General features: G+C 43.5%; 1 protein-coding gene across 1 annotated transcript in view; it reads right to left on the bottom strand.

Annotated features, from left to right (window-relative positions):
- znf638 (zinc finger protein 638) overlaps window positions 1-10,478 on the bottom strand; it is a 113,336-nt gene extending 102,858 nt beyond the window's left edge. Inside the window, exon 1 of the mRNA XM_059963493.1 lies at window positions 10,300-10,478. Coding sequence (XP_059819476.1) covers window positions 10,300-10,478 — 179 coding nt within the window. The remainder of the gene's footprint in view (window positions 1-10,299) is intronic.
- Between the last annotated feature and the right edge of the window lie 4,697 nt (window positions 10,479-15,175).

Raw genomic sequence — 15,175 nt, 5'->3', positions numbered from 1 at the left:
GAGTGTAGAAGAATGAGAGGGGATTTGATAGAGGCCTACAAGATTAAGGAAGGTATAGATAGGGTGGATAGTCAGTACCTGTTTCCCAGGGCACCAACAGCAAACACCAGAGGGCACAGGTACAAAATTAAGGGAGGCAAGTTTAGGGGAGACATCAGGGGTAAGTTTTCTCACACAGACAGAGAGATATACTTTATTGATCCCGAGGGAAGTTAAAGGGTTGTGAGGGCCTGGAATGACTTGCCAGGGATGGTGGTGGAAGCTAAAACATTAGGGGTATTTAAGAGCCTCTTGGACAGGCACATGGATGAAAGAAAAATGGAGGGTTATGGAGTAGTGTGGGTATAGTACTTTTTTTGAAGTATTATATGGGTGGGCACAACATGAAGGGCTGAAGGGCCTGTACTGTGCCATAGTGTTCTATGGTTCTGTTGAAGGTATAGTAGCATTTACACTATTCACTATGGTACAGTGTCCCTCCTACTGAGGACTATCATCCACTAATATAGTGCAGGTGAAACAATAGCAATCTCTCACGCAATAGCATGTTATTGCGTTTGTTACATTGATAGCTAGGAGGGCCATTCTGTTGAAGTGGAAAGATATGTCGGCTCCCATTCTGTCACAATGGTTCTCTCAAGTGATTGATGCTATGTCTTAGTTTGGAGCTTCGAACCTATGTTTGATTTTGAGAAAAGTTGGGGTTCATTTGCTCGTTACTACCATTTGAGTTAATTCATAGATTTCCTCCACGATCCAATTGTAAATTTTGGTATAACTTTTTTTGCTGGCGGTTTGATGTTTATCTTTAGAAGCTTTTTGTATGACACATGGCTCTGGGGTTGAACACCTAATGGGTTCTTTATTTTCTCTCACTTTTCTTCGCTTTAGTAGGGTTTTTTTCTTCTTTTTTTGTGTCACCATATTTTTCAATCTTTAAAACATTTTTTTTTCCTTTGAGACATTGTAAGTGTTACCTACTTCCATGTACTCATTATTTTGGATAATAATAATAATAAAAAAAAGATTTGAAAAGAAGCAATCTCTCAACAGTAAAAGTAAGAAAAATCCAATTCCTATTTTAACATCATCAGTTTCCTTTCAATAACCAGCAGTGATTGAATGCATTATTATTTGTCCATTTAAGATCAGTTAAACTTTATCCAGAATAACAGTTCCTGCCCCCTTACAGCTTGTCCAAAAATTAAAGCATATATCAAATTTGGTTGAAGTAATGACATCAAGATGGCATGTAATGGCGGGGGGGGGGGGGGGGGAAGGGGAGCACTGAAATGTTTTATAAAACTGTAAATTTAATTGGAATGAGAGAGGAAATCTACTGGCTGATGCCACACTTCATGGACAGATGATTGCAGCTGTCAAAGTTGACATATTAATGTCCCAGACCTACAATGCAGAAGCTGCACACACTGTCAATCTACTTCAGCATCTTCACCACTGACCTTCCACAGACTGTGCCCAAAGTGAGGATGAATAATGATTTTAAAGCTCAATTCAATTTGCAACTCCTCAGATAATTAAACAGATAGTGCCAAATTCACCAAGATCTATACAATGTACAAGGATACAGAGCTAGAATAGGTTCAAGACATTGCTGATATTTATGCTACACAAATAAACCTTCATAACCACCACAATAAACCTCCTCCACACAGGCGAGTGGCTATAACCCTCACTCACATTTTCTTCTTTCCAGAATGGTCCCTGACAATTGGACACTCGACATTAAAAAGACTAGTTTTCTTTCTCATATGTACATCAAAACACAGTGAAATGCATTGTTTTGCTAATGTCCAACAGTCCAAGGATGTGTCCGAGTGTCATCATATCATGCCCACAACTAACCAACCCAAATCCGTATGTTTTTGGAATGTGGGAGAAAACCAAAGCACTCAGAGGTAACCCACCGGTCAAAGCGTGAAGTAACTGACTCCTTACAGACAGCAGCTGGAACTGAACCCCAATCAATAATTCCTGACACTGCAAAATGTTACACTAACTGGTACTACCAAACTGCCCTTACAGCTGCAACTTTACTTTCATCAGAGGGGAAAAATATTTCAGAACAGGTGGACTGATATCAGGTTCAGGAAAAATGCAGCCTGGTATGGGAACACCAATGCCCTTAAATGAAAACTCTACAAAAAGTGGTGGATACGGCCCAGTCCATCAGAAGCAAAGCCCTCCCCACTATTGAGCACATCTACACAGAGCACTATCGCAAAAGGGCAGAGCCATCATCGGGGACCTCCACCTTGTAGGTCATGCAATGTGCAGTATGGCACAGGTCAATTAGCACATGGAAAATAATACCCAGTAAAATTGAACATTTTATAAAGGAACAAACTGAATCCACTCACCAGCTGCCTTCCAATCCACTTTAGAGCCACCAGTTCATTGTAATAACTGCTATAAAGTATCACTGTTCAATAATTTGTTCACCAAAGCTTGATTTGGGGATCACCGGGACCATTCAGAACAAGATCCGTCACAGTTCTGATGCAAACTGAGGCAAATTTCCAATTGTAGTGAAAGAGATCCTTGTAAAACCTGTTACTTCGCAAAGATGATGACACTGGAGTTCAGTCTTCTTGGCCTTCATTGCAGCAGCTCAGCCTTGTCGGTTTCAGTAACTATCCTTTCTTCTCTACATTTGCTGATGGTTGCCAGATATTCAATTCTATATCCTTAATAACAGTATTGGCAAAATTGAGTGAATATTCAAACCCAAGTTGAGGTGGTAATCACCAGATTAATGGCTAATTCCAAAATGAGGTTTTTTAAACCTTTCATCTTAAGTCCAACAGTTGTACTGTGACTAAATTCTATACCAGCATTCTAGATGTTACCAATGATCAGAAACCCAAATAAACTAGATCCAAGTATACCACAGAAATAGGGTCTCGCTTCCAGATTCCAAAAAACTTTTCCAACACCTACAAAGCACATCAAGAGTGTAATCCACTTACCTGAACAAGAGCAGTTCAAACACCACTCAGAAAATAATACATTAAGGATAAAGCAACCTGCTTGTCTGGCATACATCCACCATCCTGAATAGTCATCTCTTCTTCCTTTTGTACTCTATGGATGCAGCAGCTTCAGAAACCCGGCCAGGTTTCTACAACAGTGGCTTTCAAACCTTAGCAAGTCATGGTTTGTAGCAACTCTGATAAGTTACCCAATTCACAGGGCAGGACAGAGCCTGTATATACCCTGCAGCATGATTTATCTGTCATTCCAATGAGGAACAAATCAGGAGTATGAACTTGACTGAATGAGTGCAAAACCAACACTTCAGAAGCACAGAACCGCACATCCCACTTGACTGGGCAAACAATTACCCTTCATAATCAATTTCACAAATTTACCCCCTTCTGGCTAAAGAAATTCCTCATCTCTGTTCTAAAAGAATATGGAAATATATCGCTGGTCCTTCACTGCCGCTGGGTCTAAATCTTGGAACTCCCTCCTTAACATCACCATGAGAGCACCTTTTCATTAGAACTGTGATTGTCCAAGATGATGGCTCAGCATCACTTTTAGAAGGGTTAAAAATTGCTGGCTTGGCCAGTAGCAGATAGGACCCAAGACCAAAAGTCAAACTGAGAAACAAATCACTGTTATATCAAAAGCCTCGATCTCCATAGCAGACAACATTGCAGAAAACATTCACCACACGAAAGATCTTGACCAGTAACACATCCCTTGCAGGTATTCTTCCTCACATTGCCCATTTCCAAAAGTGTAGGGAGTTTCTTAGATTCTGCAAATTGTCAGTTCATCATGCACATCAATTCAGGTAAGTCAGCCCATCCCTTCTTGCCCACTCTGTTGCTAGTTTTCAACTGTCCAAACAGCACAAATACATTGGTGAATAACATGTCAGATAACAAGCCAGCTCTGCTAATGCAGTACGGTATCAATTAAAACTGTACTTAGCTAAGAGCTGTTTTGTAACATCCAAAGTATCTCCAGACTGTTTGTTTTCAATAATATTGTGTGCATATGAACTTCCCTTCCATTTGAACCAGCTTTGCTGACACTGCCTTTGTGAACATACATCAAGAGTATCTTCAAACAGTCTCATCCTGCAGACTGCAATCCAAACCACCGACGTTCCTTCTTCTCAGTTGGCTTCGATGTACAATATCTTCTGAAATTTCTCTTCAATGTTAAAGTCTGCACTGCTCCACCAATTCTTATGCATATTTTAGCCTCAATCATGCAACCTTCCTCATAGAATCAAAAGTTAAACAGCAAGCACAAGTCTATAACCATACCTTTGGAGGTGTGATCTACTATAAATCTTCACAAAAGGAGCAGGGCCTAAGTAAACTAAGTTAACTTTAAGATTAGAGGCATAAAGAGAAACTCAACAGTGCATATCATTCACTACACACACAGTACATAAGACAGATCTGTTAAATCACACTTTGTTTTTGTTTTACTTATTTCACATTAACGCTTCACTACTCATCACTGAATCTTACACTAAAAATAGTAACTAGAGCTACACTTGGTGGAAACTTTATTGGGCAGCTCCTGTACTTAAGTAACTTGCAATGCAGCCTGGTATGGAAACACCAATGCCCTTAAATGCCCTCTCCAAAAAGTGGTGGATACGGCCCAGTCCATCACAGGCAAAGCCCTCTACATGGATTGTGGTCAGAAAAGGGCAGTAGCCATCGTCAGGGAACTCCATCATGTAGGTCATGCCTTCTTTCCGCTGCTGCTGCCATCAGGAAGGGCGGGGGGGGGGGGGGGGGGTGGGTATGTGTGGCAGGATCCTCAGGACTCACACCACCAGGTTCAAACAGCTGTTGTCCCTCGACCATCAGGCTCCTGAACTGGAGAGGATGATTTCACTCAGCTTCACCTGACCCACCACTGAAACGTTCCCACAACTTACGGACTCACTTTTGCGGACTCTTCATCTCAGGTTCTCGATATTTATTGCTTTCTTTTGCACGCTGCTCATTTGCCCTGTTGATACAGTCTTTCATTGATTCTACTATGGTTATTGGATTTATTGAATATGCCCACAAGAAAATGAATCTCAATGTTTCTATATGGTGACATATACAATGACATGCAGAAGTTTGGTCAAAATTTCTGTTACAGTGAATAGCTAAGCGAGTAAAAGATGACCTGATTTCCAAAAGGCATGAAGTTAAAGAGGACACATTTCTATAATATCTTAAGCAAAATTACTTTTTTATTTCCATCTTTTAGATTCAAAATAACAAGAAAGGAAAAAGGCCCGAAGCAAAAGTTTGGGCACCCTGCAAGGTCAGTACTTAGTAACACTCCCTTTGGCAAGTATCACAGCTTGTAAACGCTTTCTGTAGCCAGCTAAGAGTCTTTCAATTCTTGTTTGGGGGATTTTTGCCCACTTTTCCTTGAAAAAGGCTTCTAGTTCTGTGAGATTCTTGGATTGTGTTTCATGCACTGCTCTTTTGAGGTCTATCCATAGATTTTCGGTCAGGGGACTGTGAGGGCCATGGCAAAACCTTCAGCTTGCGCCTCTGAGGTAGTCCATTGTGGATTTTGAGGTGTGTTTAGGATCATTATCCTGTTGTAGAAGCCATCCTCTTTTCATCTTCGGCTTTTTTACAGACGATGTGATGTTTGCTCCCAGAATTTGCTGGTATTTAATTGAATTAATTCTTCCCTCTACCAGTGAAATATTCTCTGTGCCACTGGCTGCAACACGTGCCCAAAGCATGATCGATCCACCCGTGTGCTTAACAGCTGAAGAGATGTTCTTTTGATGAAATACTGCACCCTTTTTTCTCCAAACATACCTTCGCTCATTGCAGCCAAAAAGTTCTATTTTAACTTCATCAGTCCACAGGACTTGTTTCCAAAATGCATCAGGTTCGTTTAGGTGTTCCTTTGCAAACTTCTGACACTGAATTTCGTGGTGAGGATGCAGGAAAGGTTCTCTTCTGATGACTCTTCCATGAAGGTAATATTTGTGCAGGTGTCGCTAGACAGTAGAATAGTGCACCACCACTCCAGAGTCTGCTAAATCTTCCTGAAGGTCTTTTACAGTCAAACGGAGGTCTTGATTTGCCTACCAGCAGTTCTCTAGGTAAGTTTTCTTGGTCTTCCAGACCTCAACTTGATCTCCACCATTTCTGTTAACTGTCATTCCTTAATTGCATTACAAACTGAGGAAATGGCTACCCGAAAATGCTTTGCTATCTTGTCCTGGTTTGTGGGCGTCATTTATTTTAATTTTCAGAGTGCTAGGCAGCTGTTTAGAGGAGCCCCTGGCTGCTGATTGTTGGGACAAGGTTTGAGGAGTCAGGGTATTTATAAAACTTTGAAATTTGTATCACCTGGCCTTTCCTAACGATGAGTGTGAACATGCCATAGCCCTAACAAACGAATTAAGGTCTGAGACCTTGGTAAAAGTTATCTGAGAGCTCAAATCTCTTGGGGTGCCCAAACGTTTGCATGGTGCTCCTTTCCATTTTTTCCCCCACTCTAAAATTATCCAAAACAGAAATAATACACTCATGTTGCTTAAAATGTTGAAAAGGATGTTTCATCTTTAATTTTATGACTTTTGGAGATCAGTTCACCTTCTACTCACTTAACTATTCACAATAACAAAAATTTTGACCAGGGGTGCCCAAACTTATGCATACCACTGTATATACTTTGATAATAAATTTACCAACCGTTGAAATTGGTCACTTGACTGATAGGTTTGTGATCTCCTGCTGCTATAGCTGTATACTTTAAGGTTCGACATGTGTTCAGAGATGCTCTTCTGCATACAACTGTTGTAATACATGGTTATTTGAGTTGCTGTTGCCTTCCTGTCAGCTTGAACAAGTCTCTCCATTCTCCTCTGACCTCTCTCATTAACAAGGTGTTTTCTCCCACAGAAACGCTGTTCACTGGATTGTTTTTGTTCCTGGCTCCATTCTTTGTAAACTCTCAACTATTGTGCGTGAAAATCACAGATCAGCAGTATCTGAGATCCTCAACCAACCCCGTCTAGTACCAACAAACATTTGACGGCCAGTCACTTAGATTACATTTTTCTTCATTCTGACGTTTGGTCCAAAGAACTGAACCTCTTGACCATGTCTGCATGCTTTTCTGCATTGAGTTGCTGTCACGTGGCTGGATATGTATTTGCATTAATGAGGTGTACAGGAGTACCTAATAAAGCAGTCACTGAATGCATATCACAGCAGCATCATTCGTATTACGAACGTACAGAAATTAACATGGAAACTGAACTCAAATGTTACAAATTTTGCTGATGCTAATTTTAATGATTTAAGAAATTTATTCTTAAAATACTGATGTACCACTCTAATAACAGAAGGGATCATTAAACTTGAATGTACTGTGCAAAAATTAATTCTTGCTTCCCAAAGAAATCAAAAAGGGCATTACCATTTGTGCCTTGGCTCCGAGGATGGTACTCAATGATGTGTAGGAAGTCGTATATATGATTCAGCATCACTGAAAAACAAACTAGAAAGGGATGTCCCGGGAGGAGTAGCACCTCTGGGTGAAGGGGCTTGCAGTATCCATTCCAGGGCAGCTCACTCTAGTCTCCATTTGAACACTCAGTTTTCACCTCCGGCTCCAACTATCAGCGTGCATGTGAAGTCTGCTCCAGCAGATTGAGCCGATGAGATCCAACAGCCAGGAACGCTCCATTGCAAGCGATGTACATGACACGCCAGTGTCCACTGCAACTCAATTGTGACTCTTGTTCATACCAAGATCAAGAGAGTGACTCTGCCCCAGTGCATGGGCTTTTCCACTTTAAAAACTGTCCAGCACAGATTTCCTGTCATCATCGGACAATCATTAACCTATTGATTCGCAATGGTGTACATGCAATTGTCAGAGATCTGATTCCACATAAGCTATTTTAGTCTTCTCATTCTAAGAAAGGTTGGTATTTATTTGACTGATCTAAAATTTTCATCTGGCTGAAGGCTATAAGACTATGAGAGGCACAGACAGAATGGAACTCTGCCATGGACAGTCCCAAGCCCGGCTGCGAAAGGAGGGCTGGGCATGGGGCTAGCAAATCCATCCCGTAAAAGCCTACTGCTAGAGAAATGCTTAGAGACTCCAGACACCTCATACCTGGGAGAGGAAAGACCTACACCTGGGGATAACTTGAAAGACTGATCCAGGATAAAGGACTCTGGCGAGCTGCTAACGGCTGTCTATGGTAAGGGTGATGAATATAAGGAGTGGACAGCAGTTATCTTCTATTCCAGGGTCAAAATGTTTACTCCCAGATGGCGTGTATTTAAGACCATAAGATATATGAACAGTATTAGGTCATTTCACCATAGCTGATCTATTTCCCATGGCTGACCCAATTTCCTGCCTTCCTTCCTCCATATCCCTTCATGCCCTGACTAATCAAGAATATATCCATCTTGGCCTTAAATACATCCAATTACATGGCCTCCACAGCCACTTTCGGCAACAAATTTCAAATTCACCTCTCTAGTGAAAGAAATTCCTCCATCTCTCTCTACTAAATAGATGTCCCTCTATTCTGAGACTGTGCACTCTGGTCCTAGTCTCCTCCACCATGTGCATCTTCTCCACGTCCACTCTGTCGAGGCCTTTGAACATTCAGCAAGTTTTAATGAGACCCTCCTCCCCTCCAAGGCAAATACAATACAGACACATAAATGTACAGGGAATGAAGGGTTAGAGATTGTATAGGCATAAGGGAAGTTAGGCATTTATAGACAATAGTTGCAGGAGTAGGCCATTCAGCCCTTTGAGCCAGCACCGCCATTCAATGTGATCATCCACAATCAGTACACCAAGATACTTGCAGAACATTTAATTAGTTTTGGTACCACAGTGTGGGCTGAAGGACCTGTTCCTTTGGTGTAATATTCTGTATTGTTTATACTTTCGTAAATACATTTCAATAACCTCAACACTACTTTGTTACGAGTGAGAGCAATCTATCATGATAATCTCCCTGCAAAAGCTGACCAAATCTGATTTCAACCAACTCAAATTTCAGTCACTATTTCTTGAACTGTTCAATGCCCAAAAGAAAGCCAGTTCTTTGAACCAAAGCCAAGTGCACGCTGTAAAGTGTCGCCCAACTTAAAAGTTAAAATGGCTGCAAGCAGTAAATACCTCCCCAAAAATTCACAGAGAAGAACATTGTCTTCAATTAAATCAACGATCCGTGTTCCAATTTATTTCTGGAGAAGAAACTTGTCATTTGACAAACAGCACCTGGATCAAGACTGCATCTTTTCCAAGCTCATAATGGATTAGACGAGAATTACGAGATAACTCTTAAGGAAAAGAAACAGATGAAAGATCAAGTTAACATCTGTGATTTCACAACCAAAGAGGAAGAAAACCATTTGCTGCCAGAACCAAAGAATGGTGAATTAAGCGGTTATACTGCTAATCTGCATGCCACTGTAGACTGAAATGACATAAAGCAGTGAACAACTTCATTTCAGTCCAACCAGTGATTTTCTTTGCAGGCTAAGTGCAATTATCACCGATCTAAGAATTGAGAAAGCTGGTAAATCTACACAGGAAGGATTCAGAATTGAACACTTCCCGCCATGCTTCAGCTGGCCCTGAGTTTAGTCCTGATCAAAGACTGCATAACGCATTTCATAATTTCACAATCCTCGTTGTAACTAATGTCACAGCAGCCGAGGGCAGAGAGAGAAGCGAGGGGAGGGGGAAGGAGAGGGGACCGAGGAGAGCTGGAGAAAGAGGGGAGGTGGGGGGGAAGAGGGGACAGAGGGGAGGGAAGACAGGATGGGGGATGAACAGGCGGCCGAGGGAATGAGGGGGATTGGGCCCGAAGGGGGGGGGAAGGAAGAAGGGGGTCCGAAGGTGGGGGTGGGGGGAAGAGAAGGGTGTCCGAAGACGAGAGGTGGCGTGATTAGAAGACATGGATTAGATAAGGGAAGTGGACGGGGTGTTAGTGGCGCTGAAAGACTTGGTTCATCGTCTAAGTAAAGGGAGTGAGGCATCAATTTCCTGCCCCATGGTAATACCAAACACTATTTAGAAAAACGCTCCGTCATGCCACCCTGCCCGGTTCTCTCCCTTCCCCCTCCTCCCGCCGCGGCCTGCGCCAAGGCCCGGCCGCCATCTTGTCGAAGGTTCTAGATGGAGGAATCGAGCGCTCAGCGAATCCCCCCTCCACCCCGGGGTCGACTGGCGCCTTGAGCGCTGATCAGGCGCCGAGCTCCCTCAAGCTCGCCCTCCGCGGTCCGGGCCTACCTCCCGCCGTGGCCTGAGCCGGGATCTCGGTGCCGCTGCCGATCCTCCCGCCGCCGCGGATACCAGGGACCGCAATCGAGTGCCGCAGCAATGGCGGCGAGGCGCTCAGCGCAGGCGGTAGAATCGATCACCGATCTCGTGACCGGCTCGTCCCTGTGCGACTGCGCTGGGACAGCCATTCGGCCCCACCAGTCTGGGCCAACCCTTTTCTGTAACTGGCGTTACTGTAACCGCAATTGAAACTCAAGCAACACTCACAAAACCATCCAGCATTTTTGTGTGTGTTTCTTTGATTTCCAGCATCTAGATTTTCTCGTTTGTAACTGGAACTCTACAGTTCTGCAATTTTAGATCAGTGCTCTTCTTAGCAGTAGTTCTGTGAGATCTTTGATCTGTTCATTTGCCTTTTTCATCCCCACTGGTTCCTCCTCTCCTTCTTGCCTTCGATACCATGTTGACCAACCTCACTTCTGCAGCCACAGAGCAAACTTGTTCAGCCCTGACTTTGCCCAAAAATGGACTCTCTGAAAATCCAACTCTTCACAATTCAGACCCACCTAGGGTCAAACTATCTTGCGTTTCTCCAGGTCCTGAGATCCATACTTAATAGCATGCATTGGCACAGGCACTGCAGCGGAGAGCAGGACTCTGTAATGGGTAAAATTACCCAAGGCGTTACCGACACCAGCCTAGCTGCCCTCAAGGACCTGTATACAGAAAGGTGCCAGTAACATCATGAAAGATCCCACCCACCCTGCACCCTGACTCTTTGTCCCACTTCAATCAGGAAGGAGGTTGTGTAGCATCTATGCCAAGACCACCAAATACACAAACAGTTACTTTTCCCAAGCAGGAAAGCTGATCAACACTTCCAACCTCTAACCCACCTCTCCTCACCCCCCAACTACCACTACATTATCTTTTCCTCCTTATCACCTTAAGTACAGATATTGAGCAAACTCACAGAGATGAGGAGGAACTGCTTTTCCCAGAGGGTGGTGAATCTGTGGAATTCTCTGCCCACAGAAGCAGTGGAGGCTACCTCAGTAAACATACTTAAGACAAGGTTAGATAGATTTTTGCATAGTAGGGGAATTAAGCGTTATGGGGAAAAGGCAGGTAGGTGGAGATGAGTCCATGGCCTGATCAGCCAATATCTTATTGTATGGCAGAGGAGGCTTGATGGGCCAGATAGCTAACTCCTGCTCATATTGTGATGTTCTCAAAGAGCTGATTATTGACTACAGGAGAAAGAAACTGGAGGTCCATGAGCCAGTGCTCATTACGGGGTCAGTACCTTTAACTTCCTTGGTGTTAATATATGAAGGGATCTGTCCTGGACCAGCACATAACTGCTACCACAAAGAAGGAATACGGGCATCTCTACTTCCTTGTATAGATCTAGTTTGTCACCAAAAACTTTGACAAATTCCTGTAAGTGCCCAGTGGAGTGTGTCCAAACTGGTTGCATTACAATCTGATATGGGAACTCCACTGCTCAGGAATAGAGAGCGATAGATACGGCCCAGTCCATCACATGCAATGGCCTCCCCACCATTGAGCGCTTTTACAAGGAGTGCTGCCACAAAAAAAGGCATTACTGAATGCCACCATGCAGGCAATGCTCTCTTCTCACTGCTGCCATCTGGCAGGAGGTACAGGAGCCTCAGGTCCCATACCACCAGGTTCAGGAACAGTTATTACCCCTCAACCATCAGGCTCCTGAACCGACATAGTTAACTTCACTCACCTCAACTCTGAATTAAACAACACTTTGAAAAACATAAACTCACTTGTTATCTACTTTTTTTTGAATTTGCATCCCAGCATACTTCATGTTCACTCTAATGAAAAGGGTGCAGAGTTGCAACAGGCCATGAATGAATCAAACCCGGTAGTGAGTAACAAATGACTGGTGATTGTGACTGTAAACTTCCTTTAACTCCAGTTCAGGTGAGAGTGGACGTGGAGAGGATGTTTCCTGTGGCAAGAAAGTCCAAAAGCAGAGAACACAGCCTCAAAATAAAGGGGTGTCCTTTCAGAACAGTGATGAAGAGGGATTTCTTTAATCAGAGAGTGGTGAATCTGTGGAATTCTTTGCTACAGGCAGCCCAGAGGTTGCTAGATTCTTTATTGGTCAGCGCATGAAGGAATACTAGGGGAAGGCAGGAGATGGGGCTGAGAGGACATTTGATCAGCCATGATGAAATGGTGAAGCAGACTCGATGGGCTAAACAGCCTAGTTCTGCTCCTATGTCTTATGGTCTACAATTGCTGTAATTCCAGTTCAGGCGAAGTCTAAGAAGGGTAACAAGACAGTGATTACTTATGCTGTCCTAGATCAAGGAAGTACTGCAGTGTTCTGCACAGGGAGCCTCATGATAAATTTCATATTAAACCTGATTCTGAATCATGAACAAGCTCAACTTGAAAAACATGCATTCCCTTATGCCTGAAGATTCTGAGTATTTGTATTTGAATTTATTTCTTACATCCAAAGGAGTAAAAATCTTTATGTAGTGTCTCCATCACTATGTACAACCAATAAAGAGGGGAGATGTGGGAGGATATTGCCTAGACACTAAAACTGTAGACATAATTGTTTTGTAGATGTGTATGTACAGTCAGACACAATGTACAGTCAGATCAATGTGTATTGATACATCTGAGGGGCTGATGAAAGAAGCTGTCCCGGAGCCTGTTAGTCCTGGCCTTAATGCTGTGGTGCTGTTTGCCAGATGGCAGCAACTGAAACAGTTTGTGGCTGGGGTCCCTGATAATCCTCCAGGCCCCCTTTTTAGGCACCCCCTTCTGTAAATGTCCTGAAAAGAGGAAAGTTCACATCCACAAATGCGCTGGGCTGTCCACACCATTCTCTGCAGAGCCCTGCGACTGAGGGAAGTACAGTTCCCATACCAGGCAGTGACACAGCCAGTCAGGATATTCTCAATGGTGCCCCTGAAGATTTGGTGACTCATAACGAACTTCTTCAGCCATCTGAGGTGAAAGATCACTGCACAGCCAGTGTGTACAGTCCAGGTGAGATCTTCAGTGATGTGTATACCGAGGAACTTGAATCTACTCACCCCCTCAACCACAGATCTACTGATGACAATGGGGGTTAGCCTGTCTCCATTCCTCCTGTAGTCCACAATCAACTCCTTCATTTTGTTCAACACTGAGGGAGAGGTTGTTGCCATGGCACACTGTGTCACGGTGTTTAGCCTGTCTCATCACTGCTAGAAATAAGACCTATCAATGTCGAGTCATCCGCAAATTTGATCAGCAGATCGGAGCTGTGGGTGTATAGGGAGTAGAGGAGGGGGCTGTGGACACAGCCCTGAGGGGCTCCTGTGTTGAGGGGTGGAGGTGAGGGAGCCCACTCTTACCACCTGCTGGTGATCTGACAGGAAGTCCAGGATCCAGCTGCACAAGGCAGGGTGAAGGCCGAGGTCTCTGAGCACCTTGTCAAGCCTGGATGGAATTATGGTGTTGAGTGCTGAACTGTAGTGCAAGAACAGCATTCTCACATAAGCATCCCTCTCCAGGTGTGTAAGGACGGTGTGTAGAGCTGTGGCTATTGCATCATCTGTCGATCAGTTGTGTCGGTAGGCGAATTGTAGGGGGTTCAGTGTGGGTGGTAGCAAGCTGCAGATGTAATCCTTGACCAGCCTCTCAAAGCATTTGCTTATCATTGAGGTGCGTGGGGCAGAAGGCCAGTCGTTCAGACATGTTATCTTGGTTTTCTTTGATACAGGGACAACGATGGATGCTTTGTACCAGGAGGGCACTGCACACTGGGAGAGGGAGGGATTAAAAATGTCTGTATATACATCGGCCAACCGTGCCGCGCACACTGGGAGTACTTGTGTTGGGATGCCATCCGACCCTCATTGTTATATTATGGTTACATTGTTTCCAGATTGGTAGTGGCTGGTTTCAATAGTGAAAACAATTGTGAACTGCCTAAAATCTGTACGTGGGAACATATGTCTGTCCAAAAAGGACACTCCTCGGCAGAGAGATCTTCAGCGAATGGAATAAGTTTGGTATTCTTGCTTTGTTCATGTACTTGTTCTCTATCTGCTTTGTATTCAGTGTTGTGTGTTTATTATGCCAACTAGTCTTATGAATGTGGGGAGGGGGTGATGGTAAAAGCGAAGGGAATAAGTTTCGTATTCTTGCTTTGCAGCTTGGGGACCGACAGATGTCATATCTTTTGTTGATTGCTTAATTACGCCTGTGTACGCTTAAGTTTCATTATTTCAAGATTATATGTTTACTGGCTGCTAATAAAGAATTGAATACATATCCTCGAATTTTGGAACAACCATTTTTGGAACTGAGGATGTGTCATATAACATTTACAAATCTATGGGGGACACCAGCAGTGACAATTTGATTTGGTTAGAATCGATCATCATACATAATAATAAAACTATAAATTACAATAAGCACATATAAAAATAAATTAAATAAGTAGTGCAAAAAAGAGGAAGTGTTCCTAGCTTCATTGTCCATTCGGCATGCTGATGGCTGTAGGGAAGAAGCTTTTTCTGAAACGTCAATTGTGTATCTTCAAGCTCATGTACCTCCTCCCTGATGGTAGCAATGAGAAGAGGGCACGTGTTGGGTGATGGGGGTCCTTCAGAATCAGAATCATGGATGCCACCTTTATGAGGCAACACCTTCTAAAGGTGTCCTCGATGCTGGGGAGGCCAGTGCCCACGGTGGAGCTGGCTGAGTTTTCAACTTTCCTGTGTACTGGCTCCTCGATACCAGATGGAGATGCAGCCAGTTAGAATGCTCCCTACTGTACATCTGTGGAAATTTGCAAATGTCTTTGGTGACAAACCAGTTCTCCTCAAACTCCTAA

This window comes from Hypanus sabinus, chromosome 3, assembly GCF_030144855.1.
Source record: "Hypanus sabinus isolate sHypSab1 chromosome 3, sHypSab1.hap1, whole genome shotgun sequence".
In the NCBI taxonomy this organism is placed as follows: domain Eukaryota; kingdom Metazoa; phylum Chordata; class Chondrichthyes; order Myliobatiformes; family Dasyatidae; genus Hypanus; species Hypanus sabinus.
This window is presented reverse-complemented; position numbering and strand designations above follow the sequence as displayed.